At 41.9% G+C, this 24,405-nt stretch overlaps 1 protein-coding gene across 2 annotated transcripts in view; it reads left to right on the forward strand.

Annotated features, from left to right (window-relative positions):
* SMYD3 (SET and MYND domain containing 3) overlaps positions 1-24,405 on the forward strand; it is a 684,321-nt gene that overhangs the window by 524,025 nt on the left and 135,891 nt on the right. For both annotated transcript variants that reach the window (XM_057726238.1, XM_057726239.1), the window contains 2 exons: positions 12,703-12,770; positions 14,325-14,427. In XM_057726238.1, the coding sequence (XP_057582221.1) occupies positions 12,703-12,770; positions 14,325-14,427 (171 nt within the window). The remainder of the gene's footprint in view (positions 1-12,702; positions 12,771-14,324; positions 14,428-24,405) is intronic.

Raw genomic sequence — 24,405 nt, forward strand, 5'->3', positions numbered from 1 at the left:
CTTCATGACAAGTAATTCTCATACTTCTCTTTACTATGTCTTTGTAACTTTCTTGTTGTCAACTTACTGTTTCCTTAATCTTCTTTTTATGCCTTTTTCCTCTGTATTTCATTTTTGCTCCATTTCCCAAAATGATCCTTGCATTTAAGTTTTCTGGAGTTAACTTTTATTGATAATGCTTGGGTTTAATTTTCCCCTCCAGATAGGCTTTACAATAATAATCTTCACTTAGGGGTATTTGTGTCTTATTTTCTTTGAAACCAACATTTCTTTTCCTGCCCCTGATAACTTACTGAATTTTTTGCACAAACAGCAGATTAATTTTCATTTGGACTGTTATGCTTTTCATTGTCTCTGAACTCAAAGTTGAAAACCTCACATATGCAAATTCATTTATATTTGCTTTAATTATCAAACTCTGTTTCCTTTAGCGAATATGTTCTGTTTTGCATTTAGATGTTTCTGGAAAATGAGGAGAGAGTATGTGCAAAATAAGGCTGGAGGGAAAGAAAGAATCATTTGGATTTTTTTTTTATTAAAAAAACTAATTAAATCTGTATAACCTAAGAAAAGGAGAACTTGACTCTTTTGTGATCATGAGGGTAGACTGTTGAATCTCAGAAATTGGGAAGTTCAGATGTTTCTTCTTTGTTGAGGCACCTCTGAGAGTGATGGTTATTAAGGACAGTGCAGAGGAAGTGGGGGGGTTAATGCCCAGACCACAGGCAGCATAATCTGATTTTAGTAGTTAGGAGTTGTCTGTGGTCGTGAAAAAGTATTCTTAAAAAGACATCTGATGAGTATATGTGCATTGCGATAAAGTGAGCAGAGTGGACAGTCCACGCTCAGATATTTGTACAGCCAAGGAATGCAGTGGGCTCTTGGCCACCAAGGACTCTGGCTGGTGCTTTAGAAGGTCACCTACTCCTTGGCATTGAAGTAACAAGGGTGTTGCAGAGACAATGTGCCCTGTTTTTCTTTAGGTCCTGTGTAGTTTCTGTAATATGTCTTTGTATATCTTTCTTCAGTTCCTTCCATGTTAAGTAGTCTTGAAGGCCTGTACTCTCCTTGAAAAACAGTCCTCTAAGATTGTGGAGCATCCAATACCTATCTGTATGACTTGTCAGGCTAATGACGAATGGCTTTGAAATCCATCTACAGTGTCTCTACCCAGACTATCCTCATAAATGCTTTCACTTGGTTATTTAGAGAGAGCTATGTGGTAGGGGGGAAAAATGTGAACTTGGGTTTTAAAGTAAGTAATTTAAATTCTGTTCCAGGGGAAATTGCACTGCTTAACTGAGTATTGAAAAAAGATACTGGGAACATATGTGCGTTAGGTCACCTCCAGAGTACAGCCAAATTTGGCAAGACTGTTGACTTGGCTCAAGTGATATAACTTTATATCAGGGTTGTACTTTGGGTTTTGAGTGACTTATGATAGTCTGTTCTGCAATGACTGATTCAGAGGATGGCGAAAACAATGAACTGAGAGTGGTGGTGAAAGCCTTTGGATGATGCTAAGAGTCAAGGAGAGCAACCCAGTCTGTTAGTGGGAGAGGTTCTGAGAGGTCAGAAACTCAGGGCCTGATGTGGCTCTGCTGACACAGACTTCCTGTACATCCTCTGATACCAGCTTCGTAGACCTCTGTTTACATTGTTCCAGGAACCTGGAGCTACACATAGTGATGTTGTATTTTATTAATTCCAAGATGCATATTGTTTTACAATTTTACGTCTCTGATGTTGGAATCTGTTTTACGACTAATAGCCTGATATAGTTTGTCGTGGTTTTTCTTAGTGGTGCGTAATATAATGGCATCTCTTCCTAATTATTGAGTTTGTCTTATAGTTGATGAACGGGGTAACAGTGATGATCTTGCTACTATTTGCTAAGCTTCCTGTGTGCCAGGAGCATGTATTACCTCATTTAATCCTCACAATTTCTGGTAAATTCTGGTCTTTTATTTCTGGGCTTTTCCTAAACGAATTGGCCAATAGTGTAGAAATGCAGACACATATTTAATTTAGCACATTTCACCCCACATAAAAAATACGGGTTCCCTGCTGTTTTTAAATGTGATCAGGTGGGAAAGCAGAAGGCATTCATGAAACAAGAGAACACGGTCATGCTTATCTGGGGGGGTGATGGCAGGAGGGCCACGTGGGAGGGGAGAGTTCTTTCCAGATTCCATCTCTGATCCTTCCCTGTATGAGTGCCTGTAAATACCTTGACAGTCACATGACAGGGTATCAAGGCCTCATTTTCTCCTTCTTCCTTTAGCCACTTGCTCTTTTGTAGCCGATTGATCTTTCCAGCCTGCGCTGGGGAGCGAGCATCCCTCTCTCCGTGGCACTAATTTGGTGAGGGCGGCTGGCTGCAGTCAGGCAATGGGAGAGTGGAACATTCAGAGGCCATCCATTTCACTTTACGTCTCCCAGCTGGTCTTCGGTAATCCCCAGCAATCCTTCGTGTGAATGCTCAGAGGCCGGGGAGGCCAGCGCGCCTCGCAGGGCTGTGGGAGAGCCGCAGACGCGTGTGTTTCTAAATCGAGCTGATAGATTAGCGTGCTGCCTGCGTTACTGCAGCTTGTATTTTGACACAGTGACTTACAAAGAAATATGGCCAATAGTCAGGAAAATAATCTTTGGCTGAGGAAGGCTAAAATTTGTTAGAACTGGAGAGAAACGTGACATTTTTTACATTCGTATTTCACTTGGATCACCAGGCAAAGTGGTGAAAGGGGTAGTTTTTGCGCCTTGCTCCTGGTGCCTTGGTACCTAATAAGCCCTTAATAAATGAGTGACTAAATCTCCATTTCTGAAGGCCCGGGTACACCACTGTTCCAGACCCCGCCTTTCACTTAACCCCCTCTCCCCATCTGTCCTGTGTATAATTCCTTCAGGACTGAGTTTTCTGCGAAGACAGACAACATTCTGCTGCTGTCGTGAGAGCAGGTGAACACGTACCAGAGAACAGTGCACGGATTTCTCTTAGCCCCCTTTTCCTCGTCCTTAAAATGAAGCTGCTGTCGTAATAGCTCGTTGGTGAGGGGCTTGGAGAAGTACACGAGATAAAATGAGAAGTGCTTCAACGAGCGCCACAGAAGCGTCACATGTCTCTCAGGCGACACGTTTGGGTTTAGTGAGGGCTTTGCTGTGCTGGAAAACTGTGGATTCAGTGGTGGGATTTTCACGCGGCCTCAGCAAGTGGTGGAGAAAAGCGTAGAGGTCGTCCCTACCCAGGCGGCTCTCCTCCCCAGGGTCCGCCTGGCCTGTGTTCAGCCCTTCCTGCATCTCCTTTCTGGTTCTCTTTCTTTGCTTGCTTTCTTTCTTCTTAATTGAACTACATCCTTTCTGATTCTTCAGAGAAAACAATTAAATCGTGGTATTTTAGGTACCACTATCTTTAATACTGCTGTGTCTTTTTTCTCCTCTCCACAACATGGAGTGAGAACAAGACACATTTTAGAGGTTTGTGAGTCTTTTTAAACCAAGGAAGAAATGTGGTAGGTATTTTCTACAATCGGTGGCAAAACCCTAGGCCCCTATTCCTTTTACTTGCTGGTGTTTACTTTGTAATATCTGCTATTACCAGATATCACCACCTTTAACTTTTGAAAGTCAAAGGGGTCTGTATTAGGTTTATACCAGTTTTTGTCAATCTAAGGAAGTAGATTTTTAGAATTTATAATTACATCAATATTTCCCCACTGTGTCACGTAAGGATTAAGAAGTTTGAGTTACACTTGTGAGTCTAGATTCCTGGTACCTCCTTGGCATCGGCTCTTCAGTGAGCCTTCCCCGACCTGCCCCAGCCAAGCTAGTGACCCCTCTGCTGGGCACTAGTACAGTTCGCATGTGATTTATTGACTCATACAACTGTCTCCCTTACTGGTCTCAGAGTCCTTGAGGGCAGGGTTCTGACCTTATATCTTCTATAATTCTAGAGTCTGGTCTGTGTGAGTCACTGAATGACTTTGCTGTAGGAAGCAATGAAGATGAGGAGAGAGAAAAGTGGGAAGGAGGGGAGGACGTTAAGAGAACTTTTTTTTGGCTACACAGTGATGGTTGCCTTGGTTTATTAGCAATTCTATATAGAAGTCACAAAGGCTAACAAAGTCACTAATATTACATATACTCAGTCCATATTCATTCATTCAGCAAACATTTTTTGAACACGCTCAGTGAGTCAGACTCAACTGAACCAGGAGGAAAAAAAGAATAAAGTAGAAGTTCTACCTTCTTGGAAGTCAAGTATACGGAAATAGCCGTGGTATCCCAGGCGGAGTGTGGGAGAGGGTGCGTGGACAGCACTGCAGGAGCGCAGACGAGGGGTGTCCTTCCCCAGCTGGGTGAGTCTCGAAGGCCTCCCACGAGAGAAGACTTTTCAGCTGGGCCTCAAGGGATCAGGGGGAGTTCGTTTGGTAGATGGAAAAGGGAGAGAGGGGACAGCTCTAGGCAGAGGGATTGGCCCACTCCACAGAGACACGAAGGTGTGACGCATGGAAAATTCAGAGCATGAGAGACAAACGCCGGGGAAGAGACTGGAAGATTTGGTCAGGACCAGATTCAAGCCCGGCAGCCAGCCTCTCTCCCTAGCCTGGGGCTTGTCTATCTTTTTAGAACTCAGGCTTCTATATTGCTTTCCCACTAAGGAGTCCCACTAACTAGCCAAGAAAGAGTCTGTCAGACTTTACTTTCAGCCGTGCGCATTATAGAAGAGAAGATATATGTAATCTGCTGTTCCAGATCCCCTCCTCTTCACACTCTGATGAACTCTGAATGGGGCAAGGGGTCCTCCCTTTTGAATCTCTGTAGGTCACCACTGAAGTGGTGCAGGGCATGTGCTGGTGTTTTATCTAGTCACCAACTCACGCTCCTGGTCAGAAGAGAAGCTGGGAATAGTACCATTTATGTATTCATTATGCTGTTTAATTCAAAATGGTACCAGAAGAAAGGACATATAATGACATTGTGTCCTTGCTTTGCAATCCCACCCGTCTGTTTTGTGTATCTGGCTGTCTGGAAGAGTGGCTGGAGGAGGTGGGGAAAGGCCAATTTTGAGCTACCTCTTCGAGGAAGGGGTGGGTGGGGGTGGGAATGAAGCCATGATTTTTTTTTTGTTTCTTTTCCACTTGCTTCTCTATTTCTGAAAAGAAAGGAGCACCTCTTGAGAGAACACATGAGAGGGACTGTCTGACCTCAGAGCCTGATTTCTTGCATCCTCTGGTCTATGAAACTAGAGCTGTGACTCTCTCTGGTCTCGTGTCCTTTCTTTCCTGGTTCCCGCTCACATAGGTCGTCAAGCAGTGTCCAGCATGTCCAGGGCAGGCATGGGAAGCCACGGAAGGACTGACCCACTGAAGCGTTCCCTCCCCTGTGGCCATGGCCTTCCAGAAATAGCTCCAGACACTAGTCCCCAAAACATGCTGGTGCAGGCCCGAGCAGCTTGTGGATGAGTCACGCACACTTCACGTGCTCTAATGTGAAATATATGCTTCTGGGGTTTCACTCCCTGAGATGTGACGTATGATCAGTATGACAAGTGGTGCCTCGCCTGCCAAAATTTCTCCTGGAAAGAATATTCACCTAAATTTCTACATAGTGAGCATAACCTCAGCTCACACTTGAATTTATCTTTCATTTGGGGATTACATTAAGCAGTTGGTTAGTGTTCAGTATTATCTTTCGCATGGAATATTTTTCTGTAGTTTTCTTTTCTCCATTACCTTGATGGAAAAACACAGATGATTTGAGGCACACTCTGCTTTATCCAATTCAGCCTCAGTCAGGTGGTACACACCAGCTAGCATACTTCATTTAGGAATTTAGTCCTGGAACTCAGAAAAATTACAGTGAAGAATACTGGCATTGCCCAGGGGTAGATTTTTGTTCCAATTATATGGAAAGAGACTAATGAAACTAGATTATCATGTAAGAGAACATGTGGTTCAAGTTGAACAAAAGAATTTTCAAGTGTGCTCTATGGAAAAAAGTTGAATTCATTGTGATAATGTAGTTTTTGGATAGGAGCATAACTAAATGAAATTTTTAACAGAAAGGACTCTTATGTCAGAGCTATGGAAACCTACAACAATATCCTATAATAAATTATTTAAGAATATCATAGTAGTTCTGAGCCTCAGGATGTGGGAGGAAAATTAAACAATGGAAATCATGTTCCAGGGCTTTATATATTTATACATACTTGACAGACATCTATAGTAAGTGCTTGTTTCATCAGAGGACTTCTGAGGAGGTGAAATGCCAGGTAATATCCTCAGGGAAAGAACAATGGGCAAATTTGTGAATATCATCCCCGTTTTGCTTTCTATTATCAAGGACAATTGTTGAAGATATAATAAGTTCTGCTGTGAGTAAAGCCCTTAGAAAAATGGAAATGTGGGTGGATTTTAGAAAGCAAACGTGTTCCCTAAAGGGGTTTCATTCTGTGAATCCTCATTTGCTAACATTTGGTAGTTTGACCTTGGGAAAGATGTAAAATAGGAAGCACAATTTTATGATTGCTCTTCCCTCACTTATGATATTGGCCTTGATGTTGATTTTAGCCTTGGCAAGCCAGTGCTGAGTATTCTGCATATCTAGTGTACACTGTTTGTGACCACAGCTTGCAATGTGACAGACACTTTTAAAGTTGTGGAAACAGTACTTGAATGTACCAGGGTCTAGAAGGACACCTTTCCAAGTATACTGTTATATGGGATGTGATAAGCTAGTGTACGTAAGATTATTTTATTTATTATCTGGCTTGTATTATAAAATACACTTGCAAAATCAATAACATTCATATAATATAAGGACAGAAGTTTAATTTTTTTCATTTAACAAGTGGTATACGTGGTTTAATTTCCTTTAAATTAGTTTTGTACCAAAAAGAGCATTATTTATCAACACACAGATTTTTAAATGAATATTTTTGATTTGGCCTTAGATAGCATCATGGTTTCGTGACCAGGTGTTTACCATTACTATCATTTACTTTTCAAAAAAACAGTTAGATTAGATTTTATAATTTTCATGTTCTGTTTCTACGTGATGAGGTAAGGGAGAAAGTTTTAGGTCCCTGGGTACAAGCACATTGGAAGAATACACTGCAGACTTTCATAGTGTTCATGCCATCTGCTAAAAATAAGATTATATACTCATTATACATTCTCTTCTTTAACATTTTCTAAATACTAGAGACGTCTTGAGGTGCTATGTAAGAATTTCAACCGGATAAAAGTCATCATGGAGCATCTTGCGTCAAATGTATGGAGTTACCGTTTTTGTGTTCCTCCTCAACTTGTTTTCCCACGTCCTTGCTTGCTGTCTTTAACCAGTGGTCCATTAGGTTTGCAAATGAAATAGCATATGACTGAGAAACACTAGAAAACATTGTAATGTCAGACCTCTGCGAGGCTCGCAGTGGAGCAAAGACCCAGCTCAGCGATGGAGTCACGAGCGCGCTGGTTTGCCCCCATCTCCTTACAGCCCGCTCACTAACAAAACATGAAGGCTCTCCAGCTACTTCCTGATGACGGGAAAATATACTGCAGCACTTGTCTTATTTGTTGATTTTTAAAAATTCTAATTGAAACAGATGCCATAACCATCCTTACTGTTGTAAACCTTCTGGAAATACTTTTGTGAATCCTGGGATTTGTGATTTTGTCTTTTGAGAAATGCTACCTCTTCACTCCTTCCCCAGCCTGGTCTCGTCCCATTGTTCTTCCAGTTTGGAGATTGCAAAACCTTCATCTTGAAGGCTAAGAAAAGATTGTAAGTGAGCGACCAAAGGAGGGAGTGAGATATTAGGAAGGGCCTGATTTGAGTCATGAAAGAGGGTTAAATGTTTGCCATGCAGATAGAAGGGAGCAAGAGGTGAAAATCTTAATATCTTAAGGCTTATGAAAATATTCAGAAAAAATAATTCTGTATTTAATAAAATGTTCTATGGGAAGAGAATAATATTCCCTGACTAAAATACTTATCTTGCTTTTAAAGTTAGAGAATTTTAAAGTTCAAGGAGTAGGGGGGAGGAGCAGTTATTTTGAATGAAAACCTCTGCTTTCGGTTTTCATACCTGCATACTCTTCCTTCTTCCTTTCCTTCTTTCCACAGAGCTTAATAAAACTAAGCGCAGTAAGCCTCCTTTTGAAAATATACCTTCCGTCCCTCTAATTAGTAAACTCTATGTGTCAAAAGTTCTGCATGCTGAGCATTCTACTTATGCTTCAAATAGGAAATTTTAAAGGAGAGGCAGATGGTCTTTGAGGAAACCACTTTATATTTGTGTTCAGAAACTGACTTCCCTTCTGTTTAAATATGTTTTAAAATTTATATGTTTTTGAAATTGAAAGCATTCTTTGAAGTAGGCTAGAAGCCAGCTAAAGCTACTTGCACACAGACTAAGTTCTTTGTAAAAATCAGTAATTGGCCTGGGTTGGGGGTGGCTGGGAAGTGGATGGCTTCTCCTGTTAGGATGTAGAATTGCTCTGTTCTCAATGGGTTGTAAGCTCTCTTGTGGCTGCTCAGCTTTGCCATTAAAAGGTAATGGTGTGTTGGTGATTTTCCGTTGTGTCTCAGGCATCTTCATTTGTCCAGCACTGTAATAAAAGGCTTCCAGTTCAGAAAATTTGACAAAAAGATTTAAAATTTAAATACATGGTATTGATTGCTGCAGGGGAATTTTTAAACTCAAAAATGTCAGTTTCTGGACCTAGAACATGAACCCAATGATGTAAGAATTTGGTTTATAAAATATTTTAAAGTTCACTTTATTTTAACAAAATATAGAGGTTCAATGGCCACTTGTACTGGTTCACTAGGTTTTTATCATCTAGAAAGGCTACAATGTTACATTATACTTTCAATTATTCCAAAAGAAAAATTATAAACAGTAGACATAACTCTACATTTAATAATTATAAAATAATTTAAATGTATGTTTTAATTTCATGTCATGGGAAACATTCTTAAAGTAATATTCAAGCTTAGTTTTTAAAAAGAACTTTTTTAACCTAATTACTTTTTTATTGAAATGATCCTATTAATATGCTTTTCTAAATGAGTTTTTATGTGAAGTATTCATTTATTATTTAACCTGTTTAATTTCCTAAGAAAATGGTTTATACAAAGATAATATTTTGAAAAATGTTTAACTTTTACTTCTTGGCTTTATTTACATTCTTTTATTTCCTAGTATAAAGAGCAATTCCTTTCAGATTTTCAGTAGAGCACACATGGAAATATTATCTACCTATTGTTTCATTTGAGAAAGATAAAACCTGACGGCCTAACTCATATCCACCATTGCTATCAGTTATATGTGTCAAAAGTATTTCCTGTAACATTTTTCTCAAATCAGGTGTTACTGAATGGAACCAATATTTTTAATGAAAGTGGATGTTTGCAAAATGCTAAGCTTTTTATTTGCTAGCTCAGTAACACTAGCACATAACACCTCTCAGAATACAAATGAGGAACTTGTCAAGAATTTGTTAAATGAAACTTTAAAACAATCCTACTTATACTGTGGAGTGGGACAGAATGAGAGATGGGGATGGACCAATAGTAGTGAAAATAGGGGAAGAAGGGAGCCAAGTGAAGAATAAAAGGAAAAGAGGCAAGAGAAGTGAAAGAAGGGCCATCATCTGTCTATTCATTAATTCATTGATTCCTTCATTTTCCAAATATGTATTTTATGCCCAATGTATCAGGCCTCTGGCATTTTAAGCAGAGAATTAAACAAGTCCTTGTGCTCGTCTGATGGATAATACTGCCTTCACATCCATTGGACTAAGAGAAGAGAGGATGAGACAAAAGATGAGCTAGAATGGAGAGGAAGAATGGACAAAGAGATATGAGCAGAGAAATATAAAGGTTGGATGCCTAAGGACAAGAGAGATGGAAGATTAACTTCTACTTGCTCCTTTTTACGGCACAGAACTACATCCATCTCCACTCTTCCATACGCACAGGATACCTATGATTTGTTTCTGGAATCTTCTCTTACCCTATTTGGAGAATGACTCTCTGGGGATGCTAAGGACCACATCCAAGCAACCGTCTGTTGGAGAAAAAAAATGTTTATTAGTGTCTTCCATGTGCCAGGCATTGTGCTAGGCACAGGGATACAGTGGCGAATGAAACTCTATCACTGCCCTCTGAGTATTTTACAGTCTGTTTGTGCATAGTGTCAAGTGACTGGGTCAATGACCCAGTGTGATGAATGCTGCTAAAGAGTTAGGTAAACGTCTGCTAAGTCTAGAGATCAGGAAGAGTTTCCTGGAGGAAGAGATAGCCACGTTGATATTTCCCTTTGTTAGCTCTTCCTTCTAAAAATTCCATCAGAATGCCTATTTTGGAAAAACCTTTAATTTTCTTTATAGTTCAGAAGAAATTTTTAAATTTTGGTTTGATTCAAAAGTTAGTAAATTAGATCTGTTTGAGCTGGTTTTTCACTGGTGAATTGCTTCAGGTGGAGTCCTGATTACACTTTTAAAATAGGTGTTCTAATTCATATCCCCCTAAAAAATTCACATCCCCCCTAAAAAATTCATACCCACTTAAAAATGTTTATGAAGTTTCAAAAAGAAAACACAGGATCTTTTGTCCTGTATTTTTACCAGCCGTTTTATGCATAAATATGCATCGGCAGTACACTGTTGCAGCTTAATATAAAACAGATGCCCTTAAAGCAATTTAACTAGTATGTGTTTAAAATACGTGTATGTACACCAATTTATTTCCTGACTTGAAACTGCAATTTTATCAGACTTTTAGAGGAAAAATGCCAAATCATGATAGGTTACACTAGATTTCATCTAAGAGCTCTTTGGAACAGTGGAAGAGGCTCAAAGGACTGAATGCTTTTTCATACTTTATGTTCTTTCAAGTAAACCTGATTTAGAGAAATTCCTTGTTGCCGCCTTTTCCTTTGCAGAAACTTTATAACAACAAGTCAGATCCATTTGTAGTCGCTGGTTCATCTCAAGTCTGTAGTGGCCTCTTCTGTTTTCTTCTTGTTGGGCTTTGTTCTGTTTTCTCCTGAGTTCCTCTATCTCCAGCCCTAACTGTCCCCTGAACTCCAAGTGCTCATTCTTAATCTTGACTTGATATCTAATAGGCCATTTCATGTTTAGCATAACTAAAACAGAACCACTGGACTTCTTCCCAACTCCTGTAAGCAGACCTGTTCCTTTCACAGTCTTCCTCATAGATACGGCAACTGTAATCCTGTTCAGGCCCCAGTCTCGAGCATCATCCTTGGCTCTTTTCATCCCCGTAAGCAGTCCATCGGCTGTACCACCCTCTTCTTCCCACTTTTACTGCTACCAACCTCCAAGCCACCGTCATCTCTTGCCTGGGCTATTGCACTGGTTTCCTGTTTCCTCTACTTCCACCCGTGTGTTTCTATAGCCCGTTTGCTACAGAACAGCCAGAGTGATTCTTTCAAAATAGAGATCAGATCCCTTGGCTCAGAATCAACACAGGGCTTTCTGTCTCATTCAGAATAAAATCCAAACGTGGCTAAAGGTCCCTATATGCTCTAGCTACCTCTCTGATCTCATATATCACCCTTCTTCTTACCTACTCTGCTTTGGCCACACCAGCCTTCTTGCTGTTTTCTGTACCCAAGAGCAATCCCACCTCAAGGCCTTTGCACTTGCTCTGACATGAACCTTCATCACCTAGATCTGCACGTGCTTATTTCCAGAGTTCCTTCGTATCACTGCTTAAATATCCTAAAGAACTTTCCTAAACACCTTTTTCTTCCCTTTTACTTTATTTCTTTCTTTAGCATTTATCCACATGTGACATTTTTATCTATCGAATTTTCGTCTGTCAACCTATCGAATTTTTATCTTTTCTTCCCTTAAGCTCCATGAAGGCAGGGATTTTTTTTCTTTATTGTTCTATCCCCAACATCTGCCTGAGGCAGTGATTTGTGGCCAGGACCTAAAATTTCTGATTCTAAGTCCACTGATCTTTCTATGGTTCAGTGTGGCCTTCCATAGGCTTTAAGTTCCCTGAGCACAGTGATTGCATCTTTTATTTCTTTTGCCCCATCCCCTTATAGGATATAGGGCCCTGCTGTATACTCAGTGAGGGGTTCCATGTGCCTAGTAAATGCCGTAGCCCGACGAAATTACTTCATGTACTCTTTGTGGTCTGTCATGAACTTGGATCACAAACTCACTCAGGGTGTACTTCATCCTTTGTATGAATAAAAGACAAGCGGCTGTTACTCACCAGATACACAGTGACATTTGGAAACCGTAGGCAGTTTGTTTGGGTGAAAAATCCGACATGGTGAGAGTCTGGCTCTTGATAAGTAGATTACTTGTATTCTGAATTTTGAACATATCATGTAACTTCATAACCTGGGGGAGAGGATTAGACTGTGCTGGTTTAAGCCTGAGGTTTTGGGGTTTTGTGTTTGTTTGTGTTTTGAGTTTTTTTTTTTTTTTTAATAGGATGTTGGTATTTCTGCATTTAATCACCCGAAGTTCTTAAGGAAAGTGTGTCCCAGATATGTTCTTTTGCAAATGGAAGAGCATCCGTGTTTGGCTTGGGTCTTTCCAAAGCAACTACTAAAAGGCTCCTATATTTTATTTTGAAAATTTTGTTCTCTTGACTATGAAGTTTCTTAGGTGACTGGTAGTCCTGACTGTCTCCCCCTTGTTTTTACAGGTGATCTGCAACTCTTTCACCATCTGTAACGCAGAGATGCAGGAAGTTGGTGTTGGCCTGTATCCTAGGTATGGTGGATGGTATTTCATTTACTGGAAGAAGCAACTTTAATTCCCACCCAGCTCCCCAGCCTTTTAAAAGTAGTTAGAAAGGCTATTACAAGCAGGTGGTTTAAGAGCCAAGCTTGATGCTTAATGATAAATTACAGGAAAATGGAAAATGTGAAGTTTAAAAAAAAAACAATTTTATATCCCCACATTGTATGCTATGGTATTAGCAAAGAGGCAGACCTCAGACCTAAACTCTCGTTCTCGGGAACTTGGGCATAAAAAGTCGGGGATTGTGGATGGCTAATAAACCATCAGGCTAAGATTTTGTTCTTTCCCCACCCTGTTGGCCTTATGCACATGATTATTTCCCCAGACTTGCTGTACCGTGCCAGTTGGGTTCATTTTGTCTTTCAGCTTAGTGTACTCTGAGCCTCACTGCTCCAGGCGGCAAGAACGCTTTCAGGCTCTGGCCTTCTGAAGTGTTCTCTTGAGCTATCTCTTAGGAGATTTGTATCACTGAGCTACTAGACTGTCCTTCCACAAGCACTCCAGGGTCCCTCCTACTTTCATTTTGTTTTCGTGCTATTAGGGTCCAAATACAAACAGGGTCTTTCTTCTAATTAACTGTGAATCTGAGAATGCAGCTTCTTATTTCCCATGTGTTGTAAACTACATATCTATGGTATGGGTCCGTTAAGAGCAGTAACATAGAGTGGTTCAGAGCATGGGCTCTGAGTTCAGACCGCCTGGTTCAAATTCAATCACCATTTACTACTTATGTGTCCTTGGGCAAGTCGTTTAACTTCCGTGTGTCAGTTTCTTCATCAATAAATGACCCTCATAAGATTATTGTGATGGTTAAATTTGACAAACATGCTCAACTGCTGAGAAAGTGCTTTCTACAGAGTGAATGCTCCCTTACAGTTATTTCTAACTGTAAATGTGGTGGGTGCTTAAATCCATTCCCTTGCCAGATGGTAAAAAATGTGCCTCCAAGGTAATAAAATGACTTGGCCATTCACCAGAATGCATGAGGGTCTTGTTAGTGAGACAACCTCAGCATTCTGCTGAAGAGGAAGAACTCCTGATTATTCTTCAGTGTAGTTGTGCGTGTTCCAGGGAAGGTAGCAGTTCCTCCAAAGGAGCTCAACAAATGCCATCCTATGTGGGAAGCTCCGTGGTATCTTGGCTGCAGTTATAACTGCTGTAATCCCATTGCCTCAGAAATTATGCCTTTGCAAGTCAGGTTTTTCCCCGCATCTTTGTGTTGGGTTGTCTTTTTGGCTGATATCTAATGAGACATCTACCTCCCCTCGCCCATCCCCCCAAAGGACTCAGAAAATGTTTTTATTAACAAACTTCCCTAATGAGCTTCTGTCTTGGAGAGCATTTCACTTCACAGGAAGTGGGCCAGTGCCCCCAGAGCAGTCAGTCCCTGGTACACTGTCAACCTTACCTGTCCCCCTGCCCCTAAGCTAAAGTGTCTTTTGCCCACTACAGTTATTAAATTTAGATGTTTGATTCTATCTACTGAGCCATGATGGTCTCCTCCTTTTTTTTTCTTTCCTCCAGTATGTCTTTGCTCAATCACAGCTGTGACCCCAACTGTTCAATTGTGTTCAATGGGCCCCACCTCTTACTGCGCGCGGTCCGAGGCATTGAGGCGGGAGAGGAGGTAAGGAACCTGTGTTTCCCACTGGCTGGCCTCCTTTTCCATCAGAGACCCTCTCAGCAAGGCCCTGCCCTAAAACAAGTTGTGTCAGAGGGGCAGCTTTTCAATGTCCTTCTGCCAAGGAGAAGATATGTAACCCATCTACCCAGCAACTGATTTACCCATCATTACTTCTCCCAGATTATAGATCAGCTAACTTTTTTTTAATCACCGTTTTTCTGGATGATGACAGTTCTTATTGCACGTGTGTGGGAGAGAGGTGTGTGTGCGTGACAGTTTAGCAGCCTCTCGCATCTCTACAAGTGGTGATCCTTCCATGGGCAGGGAGGGCAGCCCAGCCTGTGAATGAGATCCCAAGGGCTTGCTCACTCCCAAGGCCACTAATTGCATTTCGAAGGCGACTCGTTTTTACCTTCATGTTAAGAAAGCAAATAAGTTTCACTCTTTCAGGTTGTCCTTGGGCCTTTACAAACCTGTCAGCATCTCTGGGTAACTGTCCAAGCAAAGATGTGAAGGGAGTAGAGGACAGGAAGTGTAACCTCCAGCAGTGAACTGGCCTTGACCCTTCTAGTTTTGCCCCTCTAATGAGGAGCCTTCTCAGAAGTCTGAGATTTTGCAAGGCAGCTGCAGATGGGCTGTTCCAGGGCTGCTGAGCCCAAGCCCGGCAGGGTTTGCACACTTATTACCCTGAATTCTGGGTTATAGATATTTATGCTTTTTAGAACTGTTTCCTTCTACCTTCCAATTTGCTAAAGTGGATATTTATTGCAAGGAAAACAGACTATCATAAGCTTTTATTGCATTTATGCAGCACTCAGCCAATAAAACTTAAACTCAGAGGTACCATATTTTATATAGACAGGGATTTGGCTTGGATAAGACTTCCTCCAAACTGATTTTCAACTGAATAAGCTGTCTCTTATACAGCCACTTATTGAATTTCCAGTTTTTAGGATCAGTGTAGTTGGTACACTGGGATATCTGTCAATAATATGTGGAATTTAGATAGGGTCAAGATGGCAGAATAGGAGGACGTGCGCTCACTCCCTCTTGCAAGAGCACTGGAATTACAACTAACTGCTGAACAATCATCGACAGAAAGACACTGGAACTCACCAAAAAAAGACACCCCACATCCAGAGACAAAGGAGAAGCCACAATGAGACGGTAGGAGGGGCGCAATCGCGTTAAAATCAAATCCCATAAGTGCTGGATGGGTCACTCACAAACTGGAGAACAGTTATACCACAGAAGTCCACCCACTAAAGTGAGAGTTCTGAGCCCCACGTCAGGCTTCCCAACCTGGGAGTCCAGCAACGGGAGGAGGAATCCCAAGAGAATCATATTTTGAAAGCCAGCAGGATTTGATTGCAAGACCTCCACAGGACTGGGGGAAACAGAGACTCAACTCTTGGAGGGCACGCAAAAAAGTGTGCTCCCCAGGACCCAGGGGGAAGGAGCAGTGACCCCATAGGAGACTGAACCAGACCTACCTGCTGGTGTTGGGGGCTTGCCTGCAGAGTTGAGGGGTGGCTGTGGCTCACCGAGAAGAAGGGGACACTGGCGGCAGGGGTTCTGAGAAGTGCTCATTGGCGTGAGCCCTCCCAGAGTCTGCCATTAGCCCCACCAAAGAGCCTTTAAGCTCCAGTGCTGGGTAGCCTCAGGCCAAACAACCAACAGGGTGGGAACACAGCCCCACCCATTGACAGACAAGCAGATTAAAGTTTTACTGAGCTCCACCCACCCAGCCCAACCCACCATCAGTCCCTCCCATCAGGAAGCACCCATGAGCCTCCTAGATAGCTTCCTCCACAAGAGGGCAGACAGCAGTATCAAGCAGTATCAGCAGTATTTCATCTTGTGGAACTGAAACCCATAGCCACAGAAAGATCGAGAAAATGAAAAAGCAGAGGACTTTGTACCAGATGAAGGGACAGGATAAAACCCCAGAAAAACAGCTAAATGAAGAGGAGATAGGCACCCTTACAGAAAAAGAATTCAGAATAATGATGGTGAAGATGATCCAGGACTTTGAGAAAAGACTGGATGCAAAGATCGAAAATTTTACCAAAGACCTAGAAGAATTAAAGAGTAAACAGAGATATGCAACACAATAACTGAAATGAAAAATACACTAGAAGGAACCAATAGCAGATTAAGTGAGGCAGAAGGGCAAATAAGTGACCTGGAAGACAGAATGGTGATAATCACTGATGCGGAAAAGAATAAAGAAAAAAGAATGAAAAGAACTGAAGACAGCCTAAGAGACCTCTGGGACAATGTTAAACGCACCAACGTTCACATTATAGGGGTCCCAGAAGGAGAAGAGAGAGAAAAAGGACCCGAGAAAATACTGGAAGAGATTATAGTTGAAAACTTCCCTAACATGGGAAAGGAAACAGCTACCCAAGTCCAGGAAGCGCAGAGTCCCAGGCCGGATAAACCCAAGGATAAATGCGCCAAGACACATAGTAGTCAAATTGACAAAAATTAAAGACAGAGAAAAGTTATTAAAAGCAACCAGGGAAAAATGACAAATAACATACAAGGGAACTCCCATAAGGTTAACACTGATTTCTCAGCAGAAACTCTGCAAGCCAGAAGGGAGTGGCAAAATATATTTCAAGTGATGAAAGGGAAGAACCTACAACCAAGAATACTCTACCCAGCAAGGATCTCATTCAGATTTGACAGAGAAATCCAAAGCTTTACAGACAAGCAACAGCTAAGAGAATTCAGCACCACCAAACCAGCCCTACAACAAATGCTAAAGGAACTTCTCTAAGCGGGAAACATAAGAGAAGAAAAGGATCTACAAAAACAAAAACAAAACAATTAAGAAAATGGTAACAGGAAAATACATATCGATAATTACCTTGAATGTGGATGGACTAAATGCCCCAACCAGAAGACACAGACTGGCTGAATGGATACAAAAACAAGACCCATATATATGCTGTCTACAAGAGACCCACTTCAGCCCTAGGGACACATACAGACTGAAAGTGAGGGGATGGAAAAAGATATTCCATGCAAATGAAAATCAAAAGAAAGCTGGAGTAGCAATACTCATATCAGATAAAAGAGACTTTAAAATAAAAAATGTTACAAGAGACAAGAAAGGACATTACATAAAGATCAAGGGATCCATCCAAGAAGAGGCGATAACAGTTATAAATATATATGCACCGAATATAGGAGCACCTCCATACATAAGGCAAATGCTAACAACTATGAAAGAGGAAATGCAAGGCAGAAATAGAGACACAGATGTAGAGAACAAACATATGGACACCAAGTGGGGAAAGCGGGGAGGGTTGGGGGGGGGTGAATTGGGAGGTTGGGATACCAAATTGTACACTCTAAATATATCCTGTTTATTGTCTGTTAACTGTATCTCAATAAAATTTCTAAAAAAAAAATAATAATAATATGCAGAATTTAGATTTTTTTCCTTGGGCCACATGTGACTTCAAGGCAGGTAAGAAGGGGGCCACTATCCATTTTCATTAGTTTGGGAGCTGAGGGGTGGCTGCCTTTTGATAATGATGGTGTTGTTGTCTTACTAAATTAAAAAAAAAAATCAGGTAACACAAATGGAAAAACTATTAGAAACAGTTGGACTTCTCAGAAACAACAAAGAAATTTCTTCATATCTTGTTTTCTAGGCTTGGTTGCCAATTATTCTCCTTGGTTGGTTTTCATTTAGTTGAAACAACACTGTCCTTTGGTGCTTATTTCATGTCCTTCTCTTTCCATCTCTGGAGCAACGAGCACATCCTTCCCCTTGCCTGACACAGAAGAGTTCTGCCCAGCATCAGGCCCTGCGGACTCAAATATTTTCCCCTACAGTACTTATCAAAGCAGCTTTTCAACAAAGAGGGGATTCTCCCCATAAGTCCTTTTTATACCAGCTGGTTCAGAAAATAAATTTTTTTCCCTACCATTATACATGTCTTGGTACATGACATTTTCTCTGCTCAGTTGCCCTCCCTCTGTCTGCCCACCATTTCTACCTGTCTTAACATACACAGCCCTCAAGGCCTTCTCAAATATCATTGCTTCTATAAAGCTTTTCCTGATTTCTTAAATTAAAAGATCTTTTCCTCTGTGGTCTCTCTTACAGCAGTTATCAATATTTTGTTAGCATTTATTCTGGCTCTTTTGGTGACTTCTCCACTCAGCTCTGAGCTTCACGAGGATGGGCAGTTGTGTCTTACTGTGTCTCCTTTAGTAGCTAGCACTTTGCCTTACACCCCAGGAGGCATGCAGTAACACCGCTGGGTTGACTTTCTGTTAAATAGAGCATACATACTGGAAAGACCAGCAGTGTTTATCACAGGGCACTGTTGGCATTCTGGACTGAACACCTGTTCATTGTGTAGGACTGTTGCATCACTAAGGAAGACTGGTGTCTAGTTCCTGCTCAGGTAGTGCTTGTAGCCAGTCCAACACCTAAAATACATCCTGCCCGCTTAAAACCAGCCCCATGCCAGAGGTAGGAGGGAGGAAGAACCACAAGAGAGGACATTTTGAGGTTAATTAAGGGGGGCAATTCCTTTTTACTACACAAATTATTTGCTTTTGTGAAATGGGAGAAGGAAGTAAATTCAGAGATTTTGTAATTTTATAGCATCAATTTTGCATTTTGGCTTTTACTGCTCATCAGGACACCCCCAGTTTTAAAATGTGCTGTTTGGGATGGACGTACCAGAGTGTAGACTACATGAGAGAAAACTTGGTAGCACCTGTAATATAGGAACTCCTCAGTCTGTATTTATTGAGTCAATGAATGAGGTTTGCTAGAGACAAACCAGGGGTGGAATAGAATCTTAGACCCATTTTGAAACTACCATCCATCCTCAGGTATGTCCCATGGGCCCCGGAAAGAAAGTAAGGGGCCCCAGTGCATTGCCAGTTTGAGATGAGAACATTTCAAACCTCAGACAAGGAGCACTGGAGAATTGCACAGGGTTCCACCATACCAGAAATTTCTTACCTTTGTTTCCTCCACATAAAGCTATCCTTTGGGCCCTTTGGATCATTTTCCTTCAAACCAGCACCATTTGTAACATTTTGCTGTTTAAGGATTTTCATTGTAATGTTGAGTTGTTGGGTCCGTTTTGTGTGTAGCGGGGGGTGGGGGGTGTGTTTTGTTTTGTTTGTTTGTTTAGTCTTAGGTTTTTGTCTTCTCGTCCAGCACCTCCTGCCGAGAGATGTGGGTATTACATTTTAAGTCATGGCTCACATGCTGGATTGCTGATGGCTGTCTCTTCAGGGTTTTGTTAAGCTACGAAAGACATGTTATCACCTGACAGTCTTCTAGAACATGGATCAGGGAAGAAAGCTGGACAGCCCAGGCCACCCTCATGGGATTTCCTGGTTAGAAGTTGCAGCTGTTACAAATAATGCCATTGGCTGCCAGTGTTCTCTGGAGCCACAGCAATTGGGAGAAATGTGATTTGCACAGATTGAGCATATCAGTATCCCCCAGTATCAGTTCTCATCTAAAGTGTTCTGGGATCCTAACAGTCTGTTTCCTCTCCCAGCCATCTGTATTTATTCGCTAAGTCATTTGACACATTCACTGCATGCTTACTGGTATCATGTACTGGGGTGGGCATTGGGCATACAAAGATGAGTAAGACCTGGCCTTGCCTTCAGGAATCCAAGGTGTCATTGAGGAAACTGACACAGAACAGAACACAATAATAGAATATGAGAACTAAAATAGCGTAAATAGGCACAGGGCTTTCTAGAAGTTCAGAGCATGGGCATTCAGGTGGTGGTAAGGAGCAGGGGTGGGGGGAGTGGTTAGGAAGGCTTCTAGAGAAGTGACTCCTGGACTTCTAAAGGCTCCAACGAGTTCAGGTTGGCTAAGACAGGGGCAGGCATTCTAGACGAAGACACAGGCGCCAGAGACAGAATGGTGACTTCAAGGAACAGGAAGCAGTTTAGATCAATAGACTGATGCATTCAGATGTGACCAGCAGATGAGGGAATGTACAGGGACCAGACCAAGCAACCCATGGGGGCCTTATTGAGACTCTCAGTTCACCTGAAGGTTCTGTAACAGTGCATAGTGTCTACAGGATGCACTCTACTGAGTGGAAAGGAGGGGATCAGGAAATGGGACATCATTGAAGAATTTAAACAAAGGAACTACATGATCAGATTTTCCATGTGTAGGCAAAGTTGGGAGAATGATGCATAATCCAGGCAAGAAGTGACAGTGGTGGCCTGAAGATGGCGAATTCAGGTGGTGGCTTGTGATGGAGGATCTGAAGATACATTTATAAGCTAGAATTAGCAGAATTTCCAAATTGACTGGCTGTGAGGCTGTGACAGAGAGGAGAGACATGATTAACACTCAGGTTTGACTTTAAAGAGAGGGAGGATTTTTCAAAGTCTATTTTCAATTCAGAGCCAGTATTAGAAAAATTTATAATTGTGACAATGTAATTCGAGAAATGAAAACAAAGTCTAATTTTAATTTGATCTTATTATCCACTCAGAAGTACATAATGAGAAGATGGGCTTCATGGAAAAGGGGGTTCATTTTGCCTTGAGATTTTCAAGTAAGCAACAAATTCAATATCCAGCAAATATCTTTCATGATATTACTCTAATGTTGAAAATGATTTACTTCATTTTCCATTAGAGCTGCACTAAAAAAGCAAAGCAATGGTCAGTAGCATTAATATTTTAATGCAATTTTGTTCTGTGCCATTAAAACATCCACTGATCAATGTCAAGGTTTCATATATATGTTCCCACCAAATGAACCCTACATTTAGTGAACAGATTCTCCATTAAAACTGGTGAGTCAGTAAGTCTTTAGTGAAGGCTTTTAGCTTTGGCTGATAAAATGGTTTAGCTGTCATTACTAGTTAGTAATCCAGCTTTCCCCCCCAAAAAATATATGAATAAAAATGTTTTTGCCGTTGAGACCTTCAATTTGATACAGAGTATTTCGCAAACTTAAAGCTGTGAAAGAGGCATGAGGGGAATGGGGCATTCTTCATTGGAGGAGGTGTATTTGAGCCAAGCCTGAAGGAGGAGAGAGTTCTGAGTAAACGGAGAGTGGAGGAAGGGGCGTTGGCTGGCGAAGGCCAATACCGCACACGTTGCACAGTGTGCGTTGTTTCAGAGTGCAGCGTTGTACGTAATGGTGACAGGTGGTAGGGTGTAGGGAGGGATGCTGAGTCTAAAAAGGCAGACAGAAAATCATCTGGAGAAGCCTTGTGTGTCTGCATCCTATAGGCAGGGAGACACCATCAGAAATCTTTGTGAAGAGAAACGAGATGATCAAATATGAGCTTTAGGAAGATCTCTCTTAAAGCAGTCTAGAAGATGTAAGGTAGACTGGAGGCAGCAGGGAGGCCAGTTAGAAAGCCATTGCACAGACCAGGTAATGGTTCCAGGCAGTTACAGAATACTGAGGGAGGCCGTAGGAGTCTCTTTATTGGGGTTAAATGAAATAACTAGTCTCCTGTTGCCTGTTCACTGCCTGGCATGATCACTCATGAGTGTTGGTGCTTGTCATAAACTCCTAAGTTTGTCAAGCATGTACCTCTGGTGTGACAGGCCCTGGATTTGTTGGCTTCTCACTGGGCATGTTGTAATCACCTGATAACTACTACTGATTAGTCTGACCTGATAGCTGGGGCTGATGACTGAGAGCCATTGGGCTGGATTGAGAATTAGGGTCCTAGAGTTAACCCCAGAGGGAACACAGAGATCAGCTCATTTTATCACCACATCTCATATAAGGAAACTGGGGCCCTGAGAGCCTGATACTTTAAGATGAATGTATATGCTGCCCCAGACTTACTAACAGGCTGTTTCAGAAAGTGTGCTTAGAAGTTGGTTATTTGAAATTTAAGAAGAACTTGCCTGATATCATGGCCCTTTGTACCTCAGAGGAATCTCTGGCTTCAGATCATGAGGCAAAAGAAAGATGTAGGGAATTAAAAAGTGGCTGTGGTCTCAGCTGCAGGAGCCCAGTTGTTGCACAACATTGCTCAGTGTGGGCTTGAGTATTTCAGGTCTAATGGTACCAGAGCGGCTCCTTAAGAAGCCAGTCTCTCCTACTTCCGTTCCTCTCTCCTCCCACCACCCAGCAGAGGTATGAGAAGCAGCTGTGTTATTGTAAAAAGAGCATCAGGCTTGAATCAATAGATGTGGGTGCAAATCCCAAAGGAGCCTAAGATTGGCTGGTTTGCACTGTGTCATGCTGCCTCACTAGGTGAGTGCCAGGCACATAGTAGATGTACAGTGACAGCAGTGTACATTTCTTAGAGACGGGTACTCTTGTTTCTGTGTGTGGAGAGCTGCCTAACAGGCGAAGGGTCTTTAGAGGGCTGGCCAGATGAGGCTGTGGCTTCTGTTACCCTGGTGATGGCCAGGGTGGATCTGACCTTCTTCCCCACTGACCACTCTAATGAGGCCCCCAAAGCCATGTTTTCTATCAGAGGATGGCCTTCTCTGCCCTCCCATGCTGTCAAACAAGTAAGAGCATGCTTTGTAGACATGAGATGCTTTCTTTTAAGTCTAAGAAAACCACATGGAGTGTTTTGCCCTAGGGAGTTTTTGTCCTCTCCCTCAGTGGATAATCCTGCCTTCTTCCTCTCCTACAATATCCCCTTCTTCCCCCACCCCCCCATAATTACTTTCTACATGTAAAAGCAAATAAAGAAGTAATATATACAATATGTCACCAGCTGATATGTTACATAAAAAAGAAAACTAGAGCAGGGTGAGGGAATTAGGAGTCCTCCAGTGAGGTGGGAGTCAGCTTGTTATTTTAAATAGGGTGGTAAGATTAGACCTCAGTGAGAAAGTGAGATTTGATGGAAACTCAAAGGAGCTGAGGGAGGTCACCGTGGTAGAGCTGGGGGAGGGCAGAGGAAACAGCCAGTGTGCAGGCCTTGAAGCAGGTGTGTGTGTGAAACCAGGGTGAGGCTGGGCTGGCTGGAGCAGCCAGGAGGGGAGAAGAGGTGAATTCGGAGAGGGAACAGGCCTGGATGATATAAAGCCACTGCTTCTCCCACTACTTGTGATGGAGGACCAGTTTCTTTATTATTTTTTCCCCTAATCCATTGCTGGCTAATGGTTTTATGAGATTTAATGATAATGAATGACTAGAAAAATAGAATTAAAAAACATATCAAATAAGAGCCCAATATTTTATTATTAGAGCCACATAAAATTTCTTACCAGATTGCTGTAGAAGTTTCTAAATGTTACCTTTGCATTTCTTTACTGATCTCAACGTAGACCAATAACCCACAGTGCAGAACCACACTTTGCGTTGTGCTCTAGGAATCTGTTGTGAGGATTTGGCCTTTGCTCTAAGCAAAAGGGGGAGCCATTGGAGTGTTTGGAACAGAGGAAAGATTTGATCCAACGGACGTTTTAAGTGAATCACACTGGTTAGAGGATGGAGTGCAGGGGGCCCAGAGGAGAAGCAGGGAGACCTGCTGTGAGACTTGCATCTTACAGGCAGGAGATGATGGTGGCTCAAACTACGATGGAACAGGAGGAAAAGGTAGAATGTGGTTAGTTCTGGATATCTTTTTATGGTTGAGCCCACAAACTTTCCTAGTGGATTGGGTGGGGGGTGTGAAAGGAAGGGAAGTCAGGGACAACTCTGAGGTTTCCACTTGGATAACACAAAAGATGAATTGGTGTCAGTTGAGACAGGGAAGGCTTCAGCTGTGAGGGGAAGGTTGGGGAAGCTGGGAGTTTCATTTTGTGTATTTTGAATGAGACTCTCAGTACATAGGAGATCTAGTCAAGTGAGAAATGTTTAAACCTCATGATGTTACCTAAAGACCTACGTCTTGAAGTGGAATCTTAGGGCTAGAGAGAAACCTACAAAGTCCCTGAAGTGTGCCCTCTCACCTATGACCTTTCACCATTCAAGCCAGGGCATAGTTATTACGGGTCCAAGGAAGTCAATTTAGGAGCCTCTTTCGG

The sequence above is a fragment of the Hippopotamus amphibius genome, chromosome 3, assembly GCF_030028045.1.
Source record: "Hippopotamus amphibius kiboko isolate mHipAmp2 chromosome 3, mHipAmp2.hap2, whole genome shotgun sequence".
In the NCBI taxonomy this organism is placed as follows: Eukaryota; Metazoa; Chordata; class Mammalia; order Artiodactyla; family Hippopotamidae; genus Hippopotamus; species Hippopotamus amphibius.